Here is a 16,371-nt window from a genome sequence, read left to right on the forward strand (position 1 = left end):
AAAGAAAAAAAAAAAGAATCACAGATGACAAATTTTAAACTGAAAGTAAAAAAAAAATGTTAAAAAAGAAAGTAATGATATAAATTGTATCTGCGCCAGACAATGTTGAGTATCTCCATATTTGTCTCGTCTCTACTTTTTTTTCTCCTTTTGTCCGATTCCGTGGAGGAAAAGTAAAAGGAGGTTATTGAATTCACCGACACATCTGTCGGCACGTGACTTGTGTCCCACACAGTTTCACATATATATCGAGTTTCCAAAACTTTGAAGCTGTTGGCTCAGGCTGCCTTTTTTTTTTCACGGTCGCAAGGCTGGATGTAATCCATTGGGCCCGCGCGTGCGGGCCGTTATCGACCCAGAAAAAAAAATTCATTTCCTCATCATCCGTTTGCTCTTTCTCAAGCTCATCTTTTCCTCTCAATTTATCGTCTATCCAATTTCGATGATGATGACGATCCAGCTAACGCGTAAGAAAATTCAGACCATGGCGCAACGATTTGTTGTTTTGTAAATAACAAATCCAGGCAGCCCGCGTTCGCTTTTAAACAGCGGGAGAGGAAAATCCAATCGGTTCCATTTTAGATTCAATCTCAACGTTGATTGACGAGCATACACAGCCCTTTGCTCGTGTGGGCTTCTTTAAAGAAAAAAAATTTAATCAAGCCCATCATTGTCTCTCATTTTCTCTCTAAAATCTCACATTGGATCATTTGGGAGTGAAAAGCATCGGCTTAAAAGAGATAGGGAACGTATTCATTTCAACAAACTCACGGAGGAATGCGATGGATGTGAATGAAGTGAAACGAGCTCAGGGTCGATTACTGTGCTGGTAGCCTAGGAACTTGATTTGTCTGTAAAAATACGTTGGCGTTTGCAAGAAAAAGCAGCACGGCTCACGGAGCTGGATAAGCGATAGTTTTGGCAGCTGGATCGCGAAATTTTTCTAATCTTTTTGGCCTGCCCAAAATTATGCACTCTATTTTTGGGCTTGTGACGTGTTTTTACTGTGCTCTGTTTTTTTTTTTTTTTTTTTTTCTTCTTTCCCCCTATGCAACACGTATACCTGGTGTTCGCTTAGCCGTTGGGGCAGAAGAAAATGTTTCTTTACATTTAGCAGTAAATGTATTCTACGTAGCCCAACCGATTCCTCCTTGTCATCGATATAGGTACTCCGGCTGGCCCGGAAGTCTTTTTTTTTTTTTTATACACTCGGCTATCCTTTTGCGCCTCTACTGCTGGGATCGCACTCTAGGCCCCCGAAGGGATAATGGATCTTGTTGTTTAGAAGGTTGCATCTCTGGTATCTCTTTTAGGCTTTCGAAGCCCAGTCAGCTTTCCTCTCTAATGACAAACTGTTTTTTCTTTATTTCTACTACGAAAGGGAGGTAAAAATAAGAGGATGTACTTATTTTTTTTCTTCTCGATGCCCTAGAAGCTTGCGGGTATTGGCTTCCGGATTTTCTATCTGATACGTCCATTCCTGCGTCCTTTCTGATCGGAAGTCCTTAACGGGCGCGACAGCGAATCGCTGATGCGGACAGCTTCTAATTGCTCACGCCGTCTGTAAACCATCAACGGCCGCTGGGAAATGGGAGAGGCCCGTTGCGCACGAACGTTGTAGGATCCGATCGATTTACTCTGGAAAGTCACATACGAGTGGGTTTGTGAAGCAGCGAAAGTCGAAGCGACAATGAAGACCAGAAAGCTTCTTCGAACTCTTTAGAAAACAGGAGTAGATCACTAAAAGAGAAAGGAATGATTTGATTGAATCGGTTTTTCGTGTTCGTGCCTCATGTTTCCTTTGACGTAACAAAGGGTGTGGGCTAGAGAAGTTCGACACGCAAGAGAATCTGGAAAACAGAGGGGAAAATGATTGATTTGCCACAGACTAGTAGGCTTTGGACTGAGTGGAGGCGACAGTTGAGAGTCTGGAGAGATGAGTCAGAAGGATAAATGAAAATGAATTAAATTTTTTTTTTGTTTTTCTGTTATTTTCAGATAAAACGTTACGAGAAACTGGAAACAACAGAGGAGAGGCGGAAACTTGCGCGGGAGATTTATGACAACTTTATCATGAAGGAACTACTCTCGCATACACACGTAACACTCTTTCGTAATTTCGCTGTTGTTCTTCGTGTGCCCTCGCTCACTTTCGGTCTCTTTACGCCAATTTGAACGCGTTGAATTGATCTGATTAAGCTTGTTGCGGTTGTCCTAGTTTCCCCCCCTCAATGCGTGTACAGTAGGAGTGTGTCGTCTCGCTGTGGCTAACAAGGCAAACACGAAAGTGATGACAGCAAAAGTGTTCACGTGATAGAATGGCGGCATGATGACGATGTCGCGTTAAATGTCAGAAAGTCGAATGAATTACAAACAAGGGCGCGACCAGGAGTTTGACATTTCGATTTAAAAAAAAAATTTCTTGCTGGATTGGGATAGAATGTAGAAAAAGAGAATTTTGGCAAACCAGAAAGCAATATCATCCTGTCATCTTTGACACAAATTTCGCCTATTTAAAAAAAGAAAACTGCCGAATGGAGACATAATTTCGTCTGTTAATGGTTCTCCTTCTGTCCAAACGATCGTGTGCTAATGTCACATTTTCTGGCGAAGGATCCAGGACGTTGAATGAAAGAGCGGAAAAGCGTAGTGAAAATGAAACGTCCTAGTTCGATCCATTTTATGGTGCGTTAGTGACCCCTTTCGGTAGACATCCGTTAACATTCAAATGGTCGTTTTAAATGACTCTTGTGCATCTCCCATTTTAACGTTTTTAATTTTCCTTTTCTTTTTTTTTTGTTCCATCCCTTTTACAATTGTGCGGTACGTTTGGTCGATGCAGAGTTATTCCAAAGAGTCTGTGGCTCACGTCCAGAAATACTTGACCAAAAACGAAGTCCCGACTCATCTGTTCGAGGTAAATAGAATTCCCAGTTTCTTTTTATTCCTTCTCCAGTAATTTTACAAATTTCATTACAGCCTTACATCGACGAGATCTTCACCCGCTTACGGGGCGACATCTTTCGAAAGTTTGTCGAAAGCGACAAGTACACCCGCTTCTGCCAGTGGAAGAATCTCGAACTCAATATCCAGGTATTTCTTGAAAAAAAAAAATGAAAATGTGCAGCATATTTTGTATTGCTAGTGCCTGTCATGATTGCCTCCTTTTTGCGTGTAATTGCAGTTGACGATGAACGACTTCAGCGTCCACCGGATCATCGGCCGTGGCGGTTTCGGCGAAGTCTACGGCTGCCGGAAGGCCGACACGGGCAAAATGTACGCCATGAAATGCCTGGATAAGAAACGCATCAAAATGAAACAAGGCGAAACGTTGGCTCTCAACGAGCGCATCATGCTCTCTTTGGTCAGCACAGGCGTAAGTAAAAAAACATTCCCTTTTTTTGTTTTTCTTTGCCATTTGTCCACTTTTCTTAACTGAATCAAATCCAAGGATTGTTTTTTATTATTTGTTGTTGTCAGCATAGAGGCCTGCCTCTTTGTTGTTGCAACAGCCGCTCAGAATGGGACAGTAAAGGGCGGAATTTGTGTAGGAAGCATTGGAACGCCCGTTTGCGTGATTTCAAGGCTTACGCACTGTAGGATGCTCATGTGCAATTTCCCCTTGTGGGGGTGAGTTGAAGGGTGAGGGGAATGATGATTGAATGCGTTGCATAAAAGAAAAAGGAAAAAAAAGAAGATATCAATGAATATTCATGCTCGAGTTATGACCGAGCGACGGTTAGGAAAAGAGAGACGGGACTGTCAAAAATAGTACTGGCCGCCGGATTTCAGTTGAATAAATAAGGAGAACAAGTTCCAACTAAGATAGAATGCATTTCCAAATGAAAGAAAAAAAAAGAAAAAATTTTTCGTTTTCGCTCCAGCTCCCATTTCTCTGTCGCAGTCAAGCAGAGAGATGGAAGGGAGGAAATTGAAAGATAACAATCTGCCAAGCCGTCGTGGGGGAAATGGCGCGCTCCTTTCGAGTCGATAGGGAATCGGCGAAATACGAGCAAAGAAAACCAAGACCAGGCGACCAACGAGTCTTTGTAGATCGACCTAATAAAAAAGAACAATCATAAACGAAACAGCTTTTTCCGTTTGTTTTTGTTTTCAAAAAGAATTTTTACCAATTCAAACTCATCCTTTCCAACTGCCTAATACGCGTGTCATTGCAAACTTCATGGTTTAATTTTGATTTATTTTTTTTTTCTTTATTTTCTTTTTGCAATTTAAACAAATAGTTGTGTTACTCTTTTCATAACGTTTTCCTCACTTTTTTTTTCCTCACGCAACTTTACAGGCCGACTGCCCTTTTATCGTCTGCATGACCTACGCCTTCCACACGCCGGACAAACTGTGTTTTGTGCTCGATCTGATGAACGGCGGCGACCTGCATTACCATCTCTCACAGCACGGCGTCTTCAACGAACAGGAGATGCGTTTCTACGCCGCCGAAGTCATCCTAGGTAACCCTGATTTTCTCCCCCTATCGTTTCTGTTTTTCGTGTCTTGTTTATTTTTACCACCGTCATTAAGGAGGTAATAGGTCCGCTACATGGGCGGAAAAGATTAGGCGAAAAACGAGCAAGCGCAAAAAGGTGGACTATTTTTTCCTTTTTGAAATGTTGAAAATAGCTCCCCGAAAAGAAAAAACAAACAAACAAACATTTAATTTCTATTTAAATAATTGTCTGAATAGGAGAATAGCTTCTATTTTTGGGTGTATCAGGTCTAGAAAAAGATCGTATCTCAATGGTACTGCGTAACGTACAGCCAAGGGTGGAGGGGACAGCCGTACAAATAAATCAGCCATATTGACCGAGGTGGAGATATAGAACCGACAGTCTCATGGCGAAGATCGAATCGAGCCCATTTCACGTCATTACCCCACTCGGTATATAATACGTATAGTACTATATGGCTCTTTTCTCTCTTTCGCTCGCTATCTTACGTACGGAGCGCAGACGCGGCCACAAAGAAAAGACAAAAAAAAAAGGAGTAAAATGATAGAAACAAGAAAAGAATGGAAGAAGCCAAGAAAACAAAAAAGAGGGAGAAAAAAAAAGTGAGTTAGAAGATAAAGAGAGCAACTCTTCGTCCCCTCCCTCTCGTTCGCCTGGCCCTTTACAGCCACAAAAGAAGTAGCTTTATCTGAATAGAGTACCGCGGTCCATAGTCACGGACGTCTATGTTGCCCTGGTAACGACCAGACTACCAAATGTGTGCAAGCCATTGGTCCCCACTTCTATTCAATTATTTAGTTTCGAATGCTATTGTCTTGTTCAATGACGAGAATTGTACCATCGTAGCTCGTGGAACAAAACAAAAAGCTGCGGAGAATCGTAGGAGACATTTCTCAATTTTTTTTTTGTTTGGATTAGAAATCAAACAGCAAACGCTGGAAGGTTTAGAACAGGGAGCAAATGCTGTTGGCCGATCGATATTTTTGACGTGCAAGTTGTGTGTGCGTCTCTACTTGTCAGTTGTGTCGATACCAGTGATGTTATTGTTTTCTATTTTAACTCTCTTTTGCCTTTTGCCTTTTCTTTGGAAAGGTCTGGAACACATGCACAGGCGATTCATCGTCTACCGCGATTTGAAACCTGCCAACATCCTCCTAGACGAACACGGCCACGTCCGCATCTCGGATTTGGGATTGGCTTGCGACTACTCCAAGAAGAAACCTCACGCTAGCGTGTAAGTTGACCGCAGTTGTCACTGATGATGTTTCCCATCCGGATAGGAGGGAGGGAATCGATGGGTCGGAATAAAGATCGATTGTGTGACATAACGGATGTGACAGTCCCCGCATTTCCATAGTGAATTGATGTTGGATAGACGTGGAGGCAACGAGCAATGCGACAGGGAACGGAAGGATTGGCTAGTCGAATGGGTGAGCCCTTTCAAAAGATGATGGTACATTCCCCACAAATTGGGATATGATGACTCATTGTTCATTAAGCTTTCGGGGTCATGGAATGCGAGAATGGAAGGGATCGATGTTGTCTATGCAAGAGAAATTGGCCCCCGAGGTTTCAGGAATCCCGGCGTCGTTGTGTTGCTATCGACCTGCCACCCAACAAAACAATCCGACAACGTAGCACAACTGTCGTGCCAGTCTTGCAATCACGCTCACCATTTCCAAAAGTTTTCTCCAAACCGTCATATACGACGCACACGCTGGTGCTAATAAAAAAAAAAGGGGGGGAACGGAGACGGGCAATACTTTCGTCGCTTTGATGGCACGTTTTCATTTTTTTTTTTTTTCCGTTTTACGATGCAATTCTTACTCGTTGCCATTACAGCCGTCAACGGATTCCGGTTCTCCCTAAGGCTAGTCGGATGATGTGTATGCCCAACTGTTCGATTGACATGCGAACATCATGTGACTAGGGCGGATGCTGCGTGATGCATTTGGCCCGTCGAAATGTTTTAACCCACCTCTATTTCATTGCTAACGAGTGTGTTGTATTGGGTTTATTTATTCGTCTCGTTTTGTTTATTTACGCATTCACTCTTTGTTTATCTATTCATTCGTTACTGTATTCCAGAGGTACGCACGGCTACATGGCGCCGGAAGTCTTGTCGAAGGGGACGGCCTACGATTCCAGCGCCGATTGGTTCAGCTTCGGCTGCATGCTGTACAAACTGCTCAAAGGCCATTCGCCGTTTCGCCAGCACAAAACGAAAGACAAGCACGAGATCGACCGGATGACTTTGACCATGGTATACATAATCATTTTTTGCGCTTCTTTCCGTGCGCGCGCCGTCTTTTACTCTATATCGCGTTTACTCGCTAAGTTATTGCTTATGTACATAAAAAAGTGTGTGTATATATATATAAAAAAAAAAGGCCGAATGGGAGAAAGTAGAGCAGAAGATGTCGGTAGCGATACAAGACGGGTAGAAAAAAGCGATTTGGTTGTGCTGCCGCCCCTTTTGTCCCTCGAGCGTTTCACGCTTTTGATGTCGACATCAACGAAGACATTCAAAAAAGAAGAGACAACATGACTCACTTTTGAGCAAGTTGATCCAATGTCGACATTCGCATCGGCTCACACGCTCGTACCGTGTATAGTGTAACGTATATTTTATAAACAAGGCGGAGAAACACGTAGCTATTGGAGTGGAAAACAAATGAAAGTCGAATAGAAGATATATGTGTCCGATAGAATGCGAATCGATTGTTAATGCCTTTGGTTCGTTTCCATTTTTTTTTTTTTTTCGATTGGCTGATGGGCACAATAGAACGTCGAATTGCCGGACAACTTCTCCAACGAGCTGAGAACTTTACTGGAAAGTCTGCTGCACCGTGACGTCGATAAGCGACTCGGATGTCGAGGAAGAGGGTAAGAAATCAAAATAAAAAATGTCCCGTTTGATCAAGTTTTGCTGGTGGTCGGCTATCGATCGATATTAATATGTCACGGTGCATTATCGCAGGGCGGAAGAGGTCAAAGATCATCCGTTCTTCCTCGGAGTCGACTGGCAGCAAGTCTACATGCAAAAGTATCCACCTCCGCTGATTCCGCCGCGAGGCGAAGTCAACGCGGCCGACGCATTCGACATTGGATCCTTTGACGAGGAAGACACCAAAGGATACAAGGTTAGATTGGCTAGTATTAAAGCACGTCGTCCGCATCATATCGATCCCCGGTGCTATTCAAACGCTGAATCATACATCTAATCCTTTGGTTTATTTCGCCTCCCACAGTTGACCGAGAAGGACCAGGAGCTGTACCAAAACTTTCCACTGGTCATCTCTGAGCGTTGGCAATCGGAAGTCGCCGAGACGGTGTTCGACACCATCAACCAGGAGGCGGACAAAGTCGAAGCGAAGAAGAAGTCCAAACATCGGAAATTCGATCTCGACGAGAAAGGTCGGTTGTTCTTTTTTGACAGACGACAAACGGCTTTGTTGTTGTTGTTTTCAAATTCGTGTTTGGTAGCAGCCCAGTATACCCACGACCAAAATTGGTTCTTGCATGGCTAAGTAGATAAAGTGAAGACTGCTGTCTTCCTTTTCATCCCAAATGGTTGCGTCTTTGCCTACCGAGAAATCAATCGATCTTGCGCCGGCCTCTTTCTTGTCCTTTGTTCTTTCTGCCCATCTTAATGGATCCTTGGTTCGGTCAAAGTGCTCTAACCTGAACAGTGTTTCAACTTCATTGGCTTGTCCCACAAGTGGCTCCATTGTATGGGCAGCGCGGCTGACCCGTTCGGGTCCGCCTCATGTCAGTCCTAGTCTTCTTTAATCGATTCGCGCTAGCCTTTGAGCTTCGTCTTGCAGTTATACAACTGAGCCCTGTTGATGTCTTGTTTGTTTTTACTCCATTTTGGTTTGGATTACTCTATCGCAAGTGTCTTGTTTGTTTGACGTTCCTTGTTCAGTTTTTTTTTTCTTTTAAACTTTGTTTTGATTTTGTTTTTGTGTTTTTTGGCATCCGGCATTTGAACAGACTCGGACTGTATCCTTCACGGGTACATCAAGAAACTGGGCGGACCTTTCGCTTCGGCCTGGCAGACCAGATACGCCCGTCTCTACCCCAACCGGTTGGAATTGCACTACGAGTCGTCTAGCTCCAAGCCCGAGCTCGTTTTGATGGATCACATTGAAGAGATCAATTCCGAACTGACGACCTTCAAAGGAGAGCAGAGCATCCTCTTGCGCACCAAAGAAGGCGGCCGGGTTGTGCTCACCAATCAGGTACTTAATCTTTATTGGCCTTCTACGGAGGTGATCAAAGTCAAGCTCCCATTCACCATCCTGACTTTTTCCTATATATATTTTTTAAAAATCGAATCAAGGACGAAATCGGCTTGAAAGAATGGCTTCACTCGTTGCGAACGGCGCACAAAGGCTCTGTGGAGCTGCTGGCCAACATGGCGCGCAAGGCCGGCAAGATCTACGGTACGGACCTCGACGCCAACAACCGTCAACTTACGCTGCACAACAGTCCCCTGGCCTCGAGAAGCACCAATGGCACTTAAGCGATCTTTGTCACGAGGCGTTGCAAAGGAAGGAGGAAAACGAAATTTCAAAACTAAAAAAAAAAACTGAAGAAGCAAAAAAAGGATGAAAAGGTATAGGGGGTAATGAAAGGAATCCGGACAAAAGAATCTGTAGACCGATTGTATTGCATTCAATCTTTGAAGACGAACGGAGCAAAAATGTGGGACAGACATCCATTCAATTTGTACTCTTTCGACTGCAAACCATTCGATACGGTGGGGCGAAAAAAGATTGATATTGATTGGCTGATTTACTAGTCCCTTTCCCGAATTGCTTTGGGCCCTCTGTATTTTACCTGTTTTTTTTACTTTAATTATTTTTTTTATTTCTTCGTCAGCTGCTTTTTCTTCTCTTAGTTACTCTCCCTCACTTCGTTGGACGTGACAAGCATTATTGCCTTCACGCTGCGCGCCATGCTTGGCAGAATCGGAAGTAGGCCTAAACTGAGACATTGGGCCCACACCAGAGAGTTAAAGGGTCCGGCCCCTGACCAATGTAGACGAAAGAGAGAGAGGGGCTTTTAAACAGAAGCGTTGAGATTGAATCCCCACGGCCATTATTTTCTTTCTTTTCACTATTTTTTTTTTTTTCGCTCTTCATTTTGTGTTTGATTCTGCATGACTGATATTATTCTTAATTTCCCAATCCAATTATACGAGGTGGGGTCGCTGTCGCTCTTTTTCGTTCTCAACAAAGATGTCAAACGACAAGTTTTCTTGTCCAGTTTACCCTTAGCTGTGCACACATTCTGATAGTTTAATTATTTTTCTGACAATGAACGAATGATGGGAGATTCAAGTCGTCGCAAGTTATCGATTTGTCACGAAATCGTGATGAGAGACGTGAATGCCGCTTTTCTGTTTATCTTTAAATTTCTGTTGGGAAAAGTCCTAGTCGACACGCACCTTCGCGAGCATCCCCACCCGTTTGTACACATTGTACAGGAAAAACAAAAAACAAAAAACAAAAAAAAAAACTGCTTCTCCTTTTTCTCTCTCCAGTGCCGCGGTCCCAGTGTGTCTTTCTATTCGAAAACAACACCTGGGGTCGCGTGAGAGATTGATTCTCGCACATGTCGAATGATCAAACGCACGCAAAGTGGGCCGTGATGGATAAAATGGCCCAGTGACTGTTTACTTTTTCTTCTTCTATATCTCTTTATGGCTTTTTTTGTTTCCCCCCGTTCCTCTGAAAAGTATTCTACGCTTTTTGGTGGGTTTTATTTTACGTTCGGTCGTTGGTTTTATATACGTATGATACAATAATGTTTTGGTTTGTTTGCTTGTTCGTTTCTCCTTTCGATTGGCCATATTTTATTTCATACTTGCGTATTGTTGATCCGATTCGAGGATTCGCGTGCCAAGCTCATTCCTTTTATTTTTCCTTTTTTTTTTTCACGTCTTCCCGCCCCCTCCCCCCATTTCCATGTGGTTTTTATTGATCGGGTCGATGCATGGACGAGACGTGAACCAAGTGTGTGCAATATATATTGTCCAATTCCACCTGCCCCATTGTCCAGAAGCTAGAATATCTTAACGTTCCGTGTGGGGTCTACCGTTTCTTCTTTATATTCAAACGGAGCTGGGGCTAAAACGATAACGGGACGAGAAAGGAGATAAAAGTGAAAGCCATTTCTATAAACGATAATTTTATTTCCCTTTATACATAAATATTGGTTTAATCGTGTTCTGCAAGCTGCGTTGACGTCTCTTATCATTATTTTTTAACTGTCTCTTTTGATATATATTTTTCTTTCCCTCCCCGTAATGCGGTAGTGGGCGCTCTAACTTGGGCTTTTGAATTCAATAATTTTTTTTGTCATTTGATACGTTCAGTTTTTGTCAATGTCACCCCCGTTCGAGATAAAAAAAAAAAATATTGTTGCCCTTTGTATTTTTTTTTTCATGCCTCCCTTCCTTGAAATTGTCGGATCGTTTTTCTATAGTGTACATTGTTCGACCAGTTGATGAAGCCATTTATTATCTCTCCCCCCCGTTCAATCCAATGTTGTGTTGTGCGCGCAGAAAAATTGACAACATTGATGAAGTGATGGATAACGCCGTTTTGAAGAAGGAACAAAAACATTGACCCAAATGAAACAAACAAATGAAATCTAACCCATTCAACTTGTAATATCTGCTCCCGAAAGAACGACGCAAAATTAAACGAGATAGTCTTGAATCTTCTTGAATTCCAGCCTTCGTCGTGTTCGTTTGTCCTTTTAGTTGGCTCAGCTAATCGATAACTCGTTAAAGGAGAACTTGTAGGTATTCATTATTCTAGTCGTGCTGACGGCTGTTAATTGTTCCGTGCAAGTTTTACCGTACAAGTTTTAGCGGTCCTGATGTCAGCCCTGTTCCCCAGGCTTATATGTTTGCCCGGACTGCATAACGAAAGCCACCGTGATTAAACGATGGGATTCAAGAAAAACGTGTCGGATCCCTGGCCGTTAATTGGATTCTTTTACGCACGACCGACAATGGCAGTATTGTGATGTACTATTTTTAGCAATGACTTTTGCACGATTGTATTTGCAGGATACTAAGTCTTTGACGTTTGTTGTGAGAGCTTTCTTTTCTGTATGGGGTAAATAGTGGACTAGCTGTACTCGGTGCTAGGTCCAGAAATGATCTTTAAGGAACTAGGTTGACATCTTATATTTGTTCTATGATTAGTGACTGAAGGTTTGTGCGTATTTACCTATGCATTACAGTTAGTTTTGGGACGTTGATTTGTGGATGGCTTAGCTACTTAGAAATCTAGCCTAGTCAACACAGCACATCTTTAAGTTTCCAGTTTCCCATTATCAACGATCTAGGGCCCCACAGTATCCACAGATGTCGTGGTCGTCAAAATGGGTAAGTTTCGTTAACTATTGAACAATCTTTTAATTTTGCAAAGTGCCAATTTAGTTAGTTCTTCGCGATCTCATAGACCTACAGACTTCTTTAAACATGAAAATAGCTTTGCCAACATTGAAAACAGTTTTTTTATGTTGTTTACTATTATGCAATAACAAAAAGAAATTCGTCTGGCATTTTTTTTTTATTCAACGATTTCGGTGTTTTTAAATTACGAAATCGGCAACAATAACGTAGAACATTGTTTTGTCAATGCATGCTGTAGATGTACTGAACGGTGTGGGTGTGAGCAGCGTTTGCTGGAGGATGAAACCGGATTGCATAACCTAAAAAAACCTTTTTAAGCATGCAACTGTTGTTGTTTGATGTTTTTCTTGTTTTTTCGGCTGGAAAAATACGGATATTCTTTTTTATTATGTGAAAATTTTAACATAATAAACATATCAAGGAAATCTGCAACGTTGTGTCTAGCGACAGCATAAACCAGCTGATTTCGATTTTGAAGCCCTTGTCGAGTGAATTGTTAACGTTGTGATTGCATCTCCACATTTTGGCATCAATTGCTGCCTGTTATATTACGTGGCAACATTTATTGGGCTGTTTCTTGAGTGCAACTTAACACGATGGTATAAAACAAAACAGTTTGATCGATAATCTGTGATTTAGCTACGAACGATACGGGCATCGTTGAGCCCATGTTTACGTACGATCGATCATGCGGTCAATTCAAGGGCAAGACGTTGATTCTTTTGGCTATGAATCCTGTGAAACATTTGAATAGAAACCACGACAGAGAGCCACTCCAAGACACTCGATCGTCCATTCGTGTGGCATCAGCTGTTATTGTTCTCTCGAAGTCTTCGTGCACAACTGAACTACTACTACACGAATCGAGTAAGTGGCTATATTCGTTTGGCTTTTAACTTTGGAGGGTTTTCAACTTAATCCTACACGATTCCTAGTGTCGTTTGATCTATAATGGGCTCTAAAAATGTTAGAAATAATTTGTTTTGGTCGTGCAAGACCGCCATAATCTGAGAACGTGAATGGCGATTCAAAGGGAACCAAAAATAAAAAAAAGCAATTGAACGACAATTTTTTTTTTAGCTATGGCAAAGCGAGTTGACATATCCAAGATCGGGTTTCCGTCTCTGGGTAAAGGGGGTAATATATACAGCAAATGACGTCTTTACCCATCTCGTGTTATGGACGACTTAAAGCCTTAAAGCTCGACATGATGGGCCAAACGGCGTCAAACAACCCCAAGAACCAATACAATTTACGAGTTTCTCATCCCTCCCTACCATCGTTTTCTGAATGATTTTCAATTCCAATAACCGTGATTTTTTTTTCTTCTGCTGCTATCTGTAAATACGCGGTCGGAATCCTTACTTTTATGGCAAATAATGGATCATCAGACTGCAACGTCTGACGCGTTTGACAACATCCTCATCTGTAGCTCTTCTCTTATCACCTCGCAAACAGACTTTGGTCTATGCATGTATTTAAAATCGTAAAAACCCCCCTGTAAAAGTATATATATATACACATGCATATGCCCTTCATTTTGCCTATTGACCAAAACTCTCCCCTCCATAAGTCGCACTCTCCCCGTGTATCGTTTCTGTCATCAACGGCCGCAATATGGTTCGCGAGTTCCGACCCCTCCTTTTAAAAAAAAAAAAAGGTGCACTACATTTACGAAAAACTAGTTAATCGTTATTTAGTTCTTTCGTACAAACATTCTGAAATTCCGATGACTGACGATTGGCTATAACAACAACTCGTGAAACCAAAGGAAATTGATTGTGAGTTCGTAAGAGAGGGAAGATTGTGGTTGCAAGTGGGTGGTTATGGATGGACGTCTGGACTCGGTTTGGCCGTCTGTTTTTCAAAAAAAAAAAAAAAGACAGACGTTTACGCGTGGTATTTTTCCTTTGTATACATATAGAGATATACACGAAACGCCGGTGTGTGTGTACATTTACGATGTGCAAGTGTGTCTGTGAGTGCATCGTAGGGATGATGTTTAGATGCTGGAAAGTGAAGGATTCCTGTGGACCACACGTCCGCTTTCTTTCTTTTCGGATGTTTATTCGTGTCACGTTGAAAACTCGCAGCGCAACACCAAGATATTTCTTCCGTATAAGTTACCACACGAGAAACAACACCTCGTCCCCCTCCTTATTTGATGGGTAACAGTTTTTTACACTATTCCCACGATCTTCTCCCTCACGAACTTGCGCCTTTTCTCATCGTGGTTGCATTTACATGACCTGCTCCCGAGAGGATCTAGGCCTCTACTCCCACATTCGTTCGTCTCACGGTAAAGATCCTTCTGTTTCTCTCTTGTTTCTGGGAGCCCTGAAAGAGACTTCTTGTGTATGGGTCCCGATTCTTTATGTACGCAGCTATTCAGGTTTCTGTGTACGGCAGCTCGTTAAAAATGGAGGCTAATTATTCCTAGAGCAAAAAGATGACAATCATCTTGTAATATCGACATGAAGTCCTGAAAGTTCCGAAAGTTGAGAGACTTAAGTCCGACATAGAGAGAAAAAAATAACATGGCAGAATTATTTTGATATTTCGCTTGTCGACATGCTGCTCTGAGTGAATTGTTAAAAAATCATCAGCTCGTGAGTACGGGATGTTCTATGCCCACGTACCTGTATCGATCGGTAGCGTCTCATCTTTTCTTGGGCGGGATATCAGATTGAAACAAACGTATGATCCTCCGCCCGATTCGATTACTTGCGTGCATTCTTGCTGTCTAAAACGTCCCAGTTCATGCCTAAATTCGCTTTGCGTGATCGATTTTGTTTTGTAGTTATTGGCTAAGGGGATTCAAGGACCGGTCTATTCTTTACGTACACGTTTGTTGCATCTTTAATTTTAAAAGTTCAAACTTTATAGCCCGGTAGGCTTTTTTTAAATTGCAATTTCAGGCTTCTTGTATAGTAAACTCGTCTTGTTTGAACTTGCCCGCTCACATAATTTTGAAATTCGATTGAACCCTGTACATCTTTTCTTGTTATTGAATTTTACCTTGTGATTTTTTTGGAACGGAATTCAATGCCATCTATTGGGAAGTAGTTGCGTCCCTAAATGCATACGAACAACAATAGTTTTTGAAACATTATTTTATGCCCGGTACTCTGTAAGTAACATATAAGGGAAAGATCACGCCATTTCGAGTTCGACAATGTCGTTAAGACTTTGCAGAGTTGGGGGTAATACAGTTACAGTAGGACAGACCTTTTGGCGTCCAGGCAAAAGCAACCCCAATGACGCAAACTTGGCTACCAAAACGAAAAGTATTGGGGAACAATAGTTTCTGGATAATGGGTTTGAGTTCTCGGAAAAAACGGGGCCAGACGCTGGAAAGAATCAGCGGATGACAGGGATCCAAGCTGACGAGCTCGCATGCTCCTAATGTGTCAGTTGAGACGGGAAATCATCAGCTGATGGGGTAAAATACGTACGAACTAGGAAGTTAAAGGTACGGCGCAACCATAGAGACAGGAAACACAAAAGGGAGGATACCCACAACATCAATGACTTTGCTGGATAAGAGGGCGAGAGTTCTCTGTCTTGGTTTTTTTTTTTTTTTTTTTTTGAAAATATGAGAGAAAAAAAGATCCAATTGCAAACGCCATCAAGGCCGGGAGTAGGTCCCATCGTTGCGTCTGTTGTTCGTATCCCCCATTTCCCTTCTCTTTACAGCAGTGCACAGTCTCTAGTGAGTTTTTAATGAGACTCATTAATCATGGAAGCATGACTGCAGAAATAAGTCCCGCAGCCAGCATTTTTCCTTCTCTTTGTTTAGTCCTATATCTTCCAATGTGACTTTCTTTTTTTTATGTACGCATCTTGAGGTATGCTTTGTAACTGCGTACAGCACACAAATGGGGGGGGGGGCAATACTAGGCCGACGTGCTTTCGTTCAGTGACAGCAGTTGCACGCGCAAACGTCCGCCCTCATATGAGTTTGGAAGCTGGGACAGCTTTGAAACCAACCCACTCAGCCCAAATAAACTAATTCTTTGACATAAATTGAAGCTCGAACTATTCCATGATTATAGGATGCAACAAAGTGGAAACGAACAGAAAGAAAATGTTTAAACTGGGCGTGTATTTTCAATTTCCGTCTCGTATCCAAAAAAAAGTTATGAATACTTTCGTAGAATAAAACGAGGCGAAATTTTTAATTCGTTATTTAGAGTGGCACAGCAGTGTGACTTAGTCAAACGATGATTTCAAATGTTATAAGGCGAATTTTTAAAAAAGGTTGCATGCGTCATGTATCCATGAATTTAATTTAATTTGAAGGGCAATAGGAGAGAAAAAAAGACACAAAACAAGAATAACGCGCATTTCTAATAACTATAATTGAGGCACTGGTTTGAGACATGGTTTGTTAATCAATGGCTATAATTTGATCGAAAAAGGATAAACGTATTCACATGGACACAAGAAAAAAGAGTGCCCTAACTT

At 42.1% G+C, this 16,371-nt stretch overlaps 2 protein-coding genes across 3 annotated transcripts in view; both read left to right on the plus strand.

Moving 5' to 3' along the window:
• Window positions 1-11,197, plus strand: part of LOC130704460 (G protein-coupled receptor kinase 1-like) — a 13,196-nt gene extending 1,999 nt beyond the window's left edge. Inside the window, exons 4-15 of one of the 2 annotated variants that reach the window (XM_057525880.2) lie at window positions 1,999-2,100; window positions 2,843-2,917; window positions 2,980-3,093; window positions 3,185-3,376; window positions 4,304-4,469; window positions 5,559-5,700; window positions 6,555-6,729; window positions 7,252-7,352; window positions 7,447-7,609; window positions 7,718-7,883; window positions 8,463-8,710; window positions 8,812-11,197. In XM_057525880.2, the coding sequence (XP_057381863.1) occupies window positions 1,999-2,100; window positions 2,843-2,917; window positions 2,980-3,093; window positions 3,185-3,376; window positions 4,304-4,469; window positions 5,559-5,700; window positions 6,555-6,729; window positions 7,252-7,352; window positions 7,447-7,609; window positions 7,718-7,883; window positions 8,463-8,710; window positions 8,812-8,994 (1,827 nt within the window). In that variant the 3' untranslated portion in view covers window positions 8,995-11,197. The remainder of the gene's footprint in view (window positions 1-1,998; window positions 2,101-2,842; window positions 2,918-2,979; window positions 3,094-3,184; window positions 3,377-4,303; window positions 4,470-5,558; window positions 5,701-6,554; window positions 6,730-7,251; window positions 7,353-7,446; window positions 7,610-7,717; window positions 7,884-8,462; window positions 8,711-8,811) is intronic. The other variant, XM_059494356.1, reaches the window with a different exon arrangement.
• LOC130685497 (ubiquitin-protein ligase E3B-like) overlaps window positions 1-16,371 on the plus strand; it is a 66,291-nt gene that overhangs the window by 26,113 nt on the left and 23,807 nt on the right. The gene's annotated exons all lie outside the window — the stretch shown is intronic.

Source organism: Daphnia carinata, chromosome 3 (genome assembly GCF_022539665.2).
Source record: "Daphnia carinata strain CSIRO-1 chromosome 3, CSIRO_AGI_Dcar_HiC_V3, whole genome shotgun sequence".
Classification (NCBI taxonomy): Eukaryota; Metazoa; Arthropoda; class Branchiopoda; order Diplostraca; family Daphniidae; genus Daphnia; species Daphnia carinata.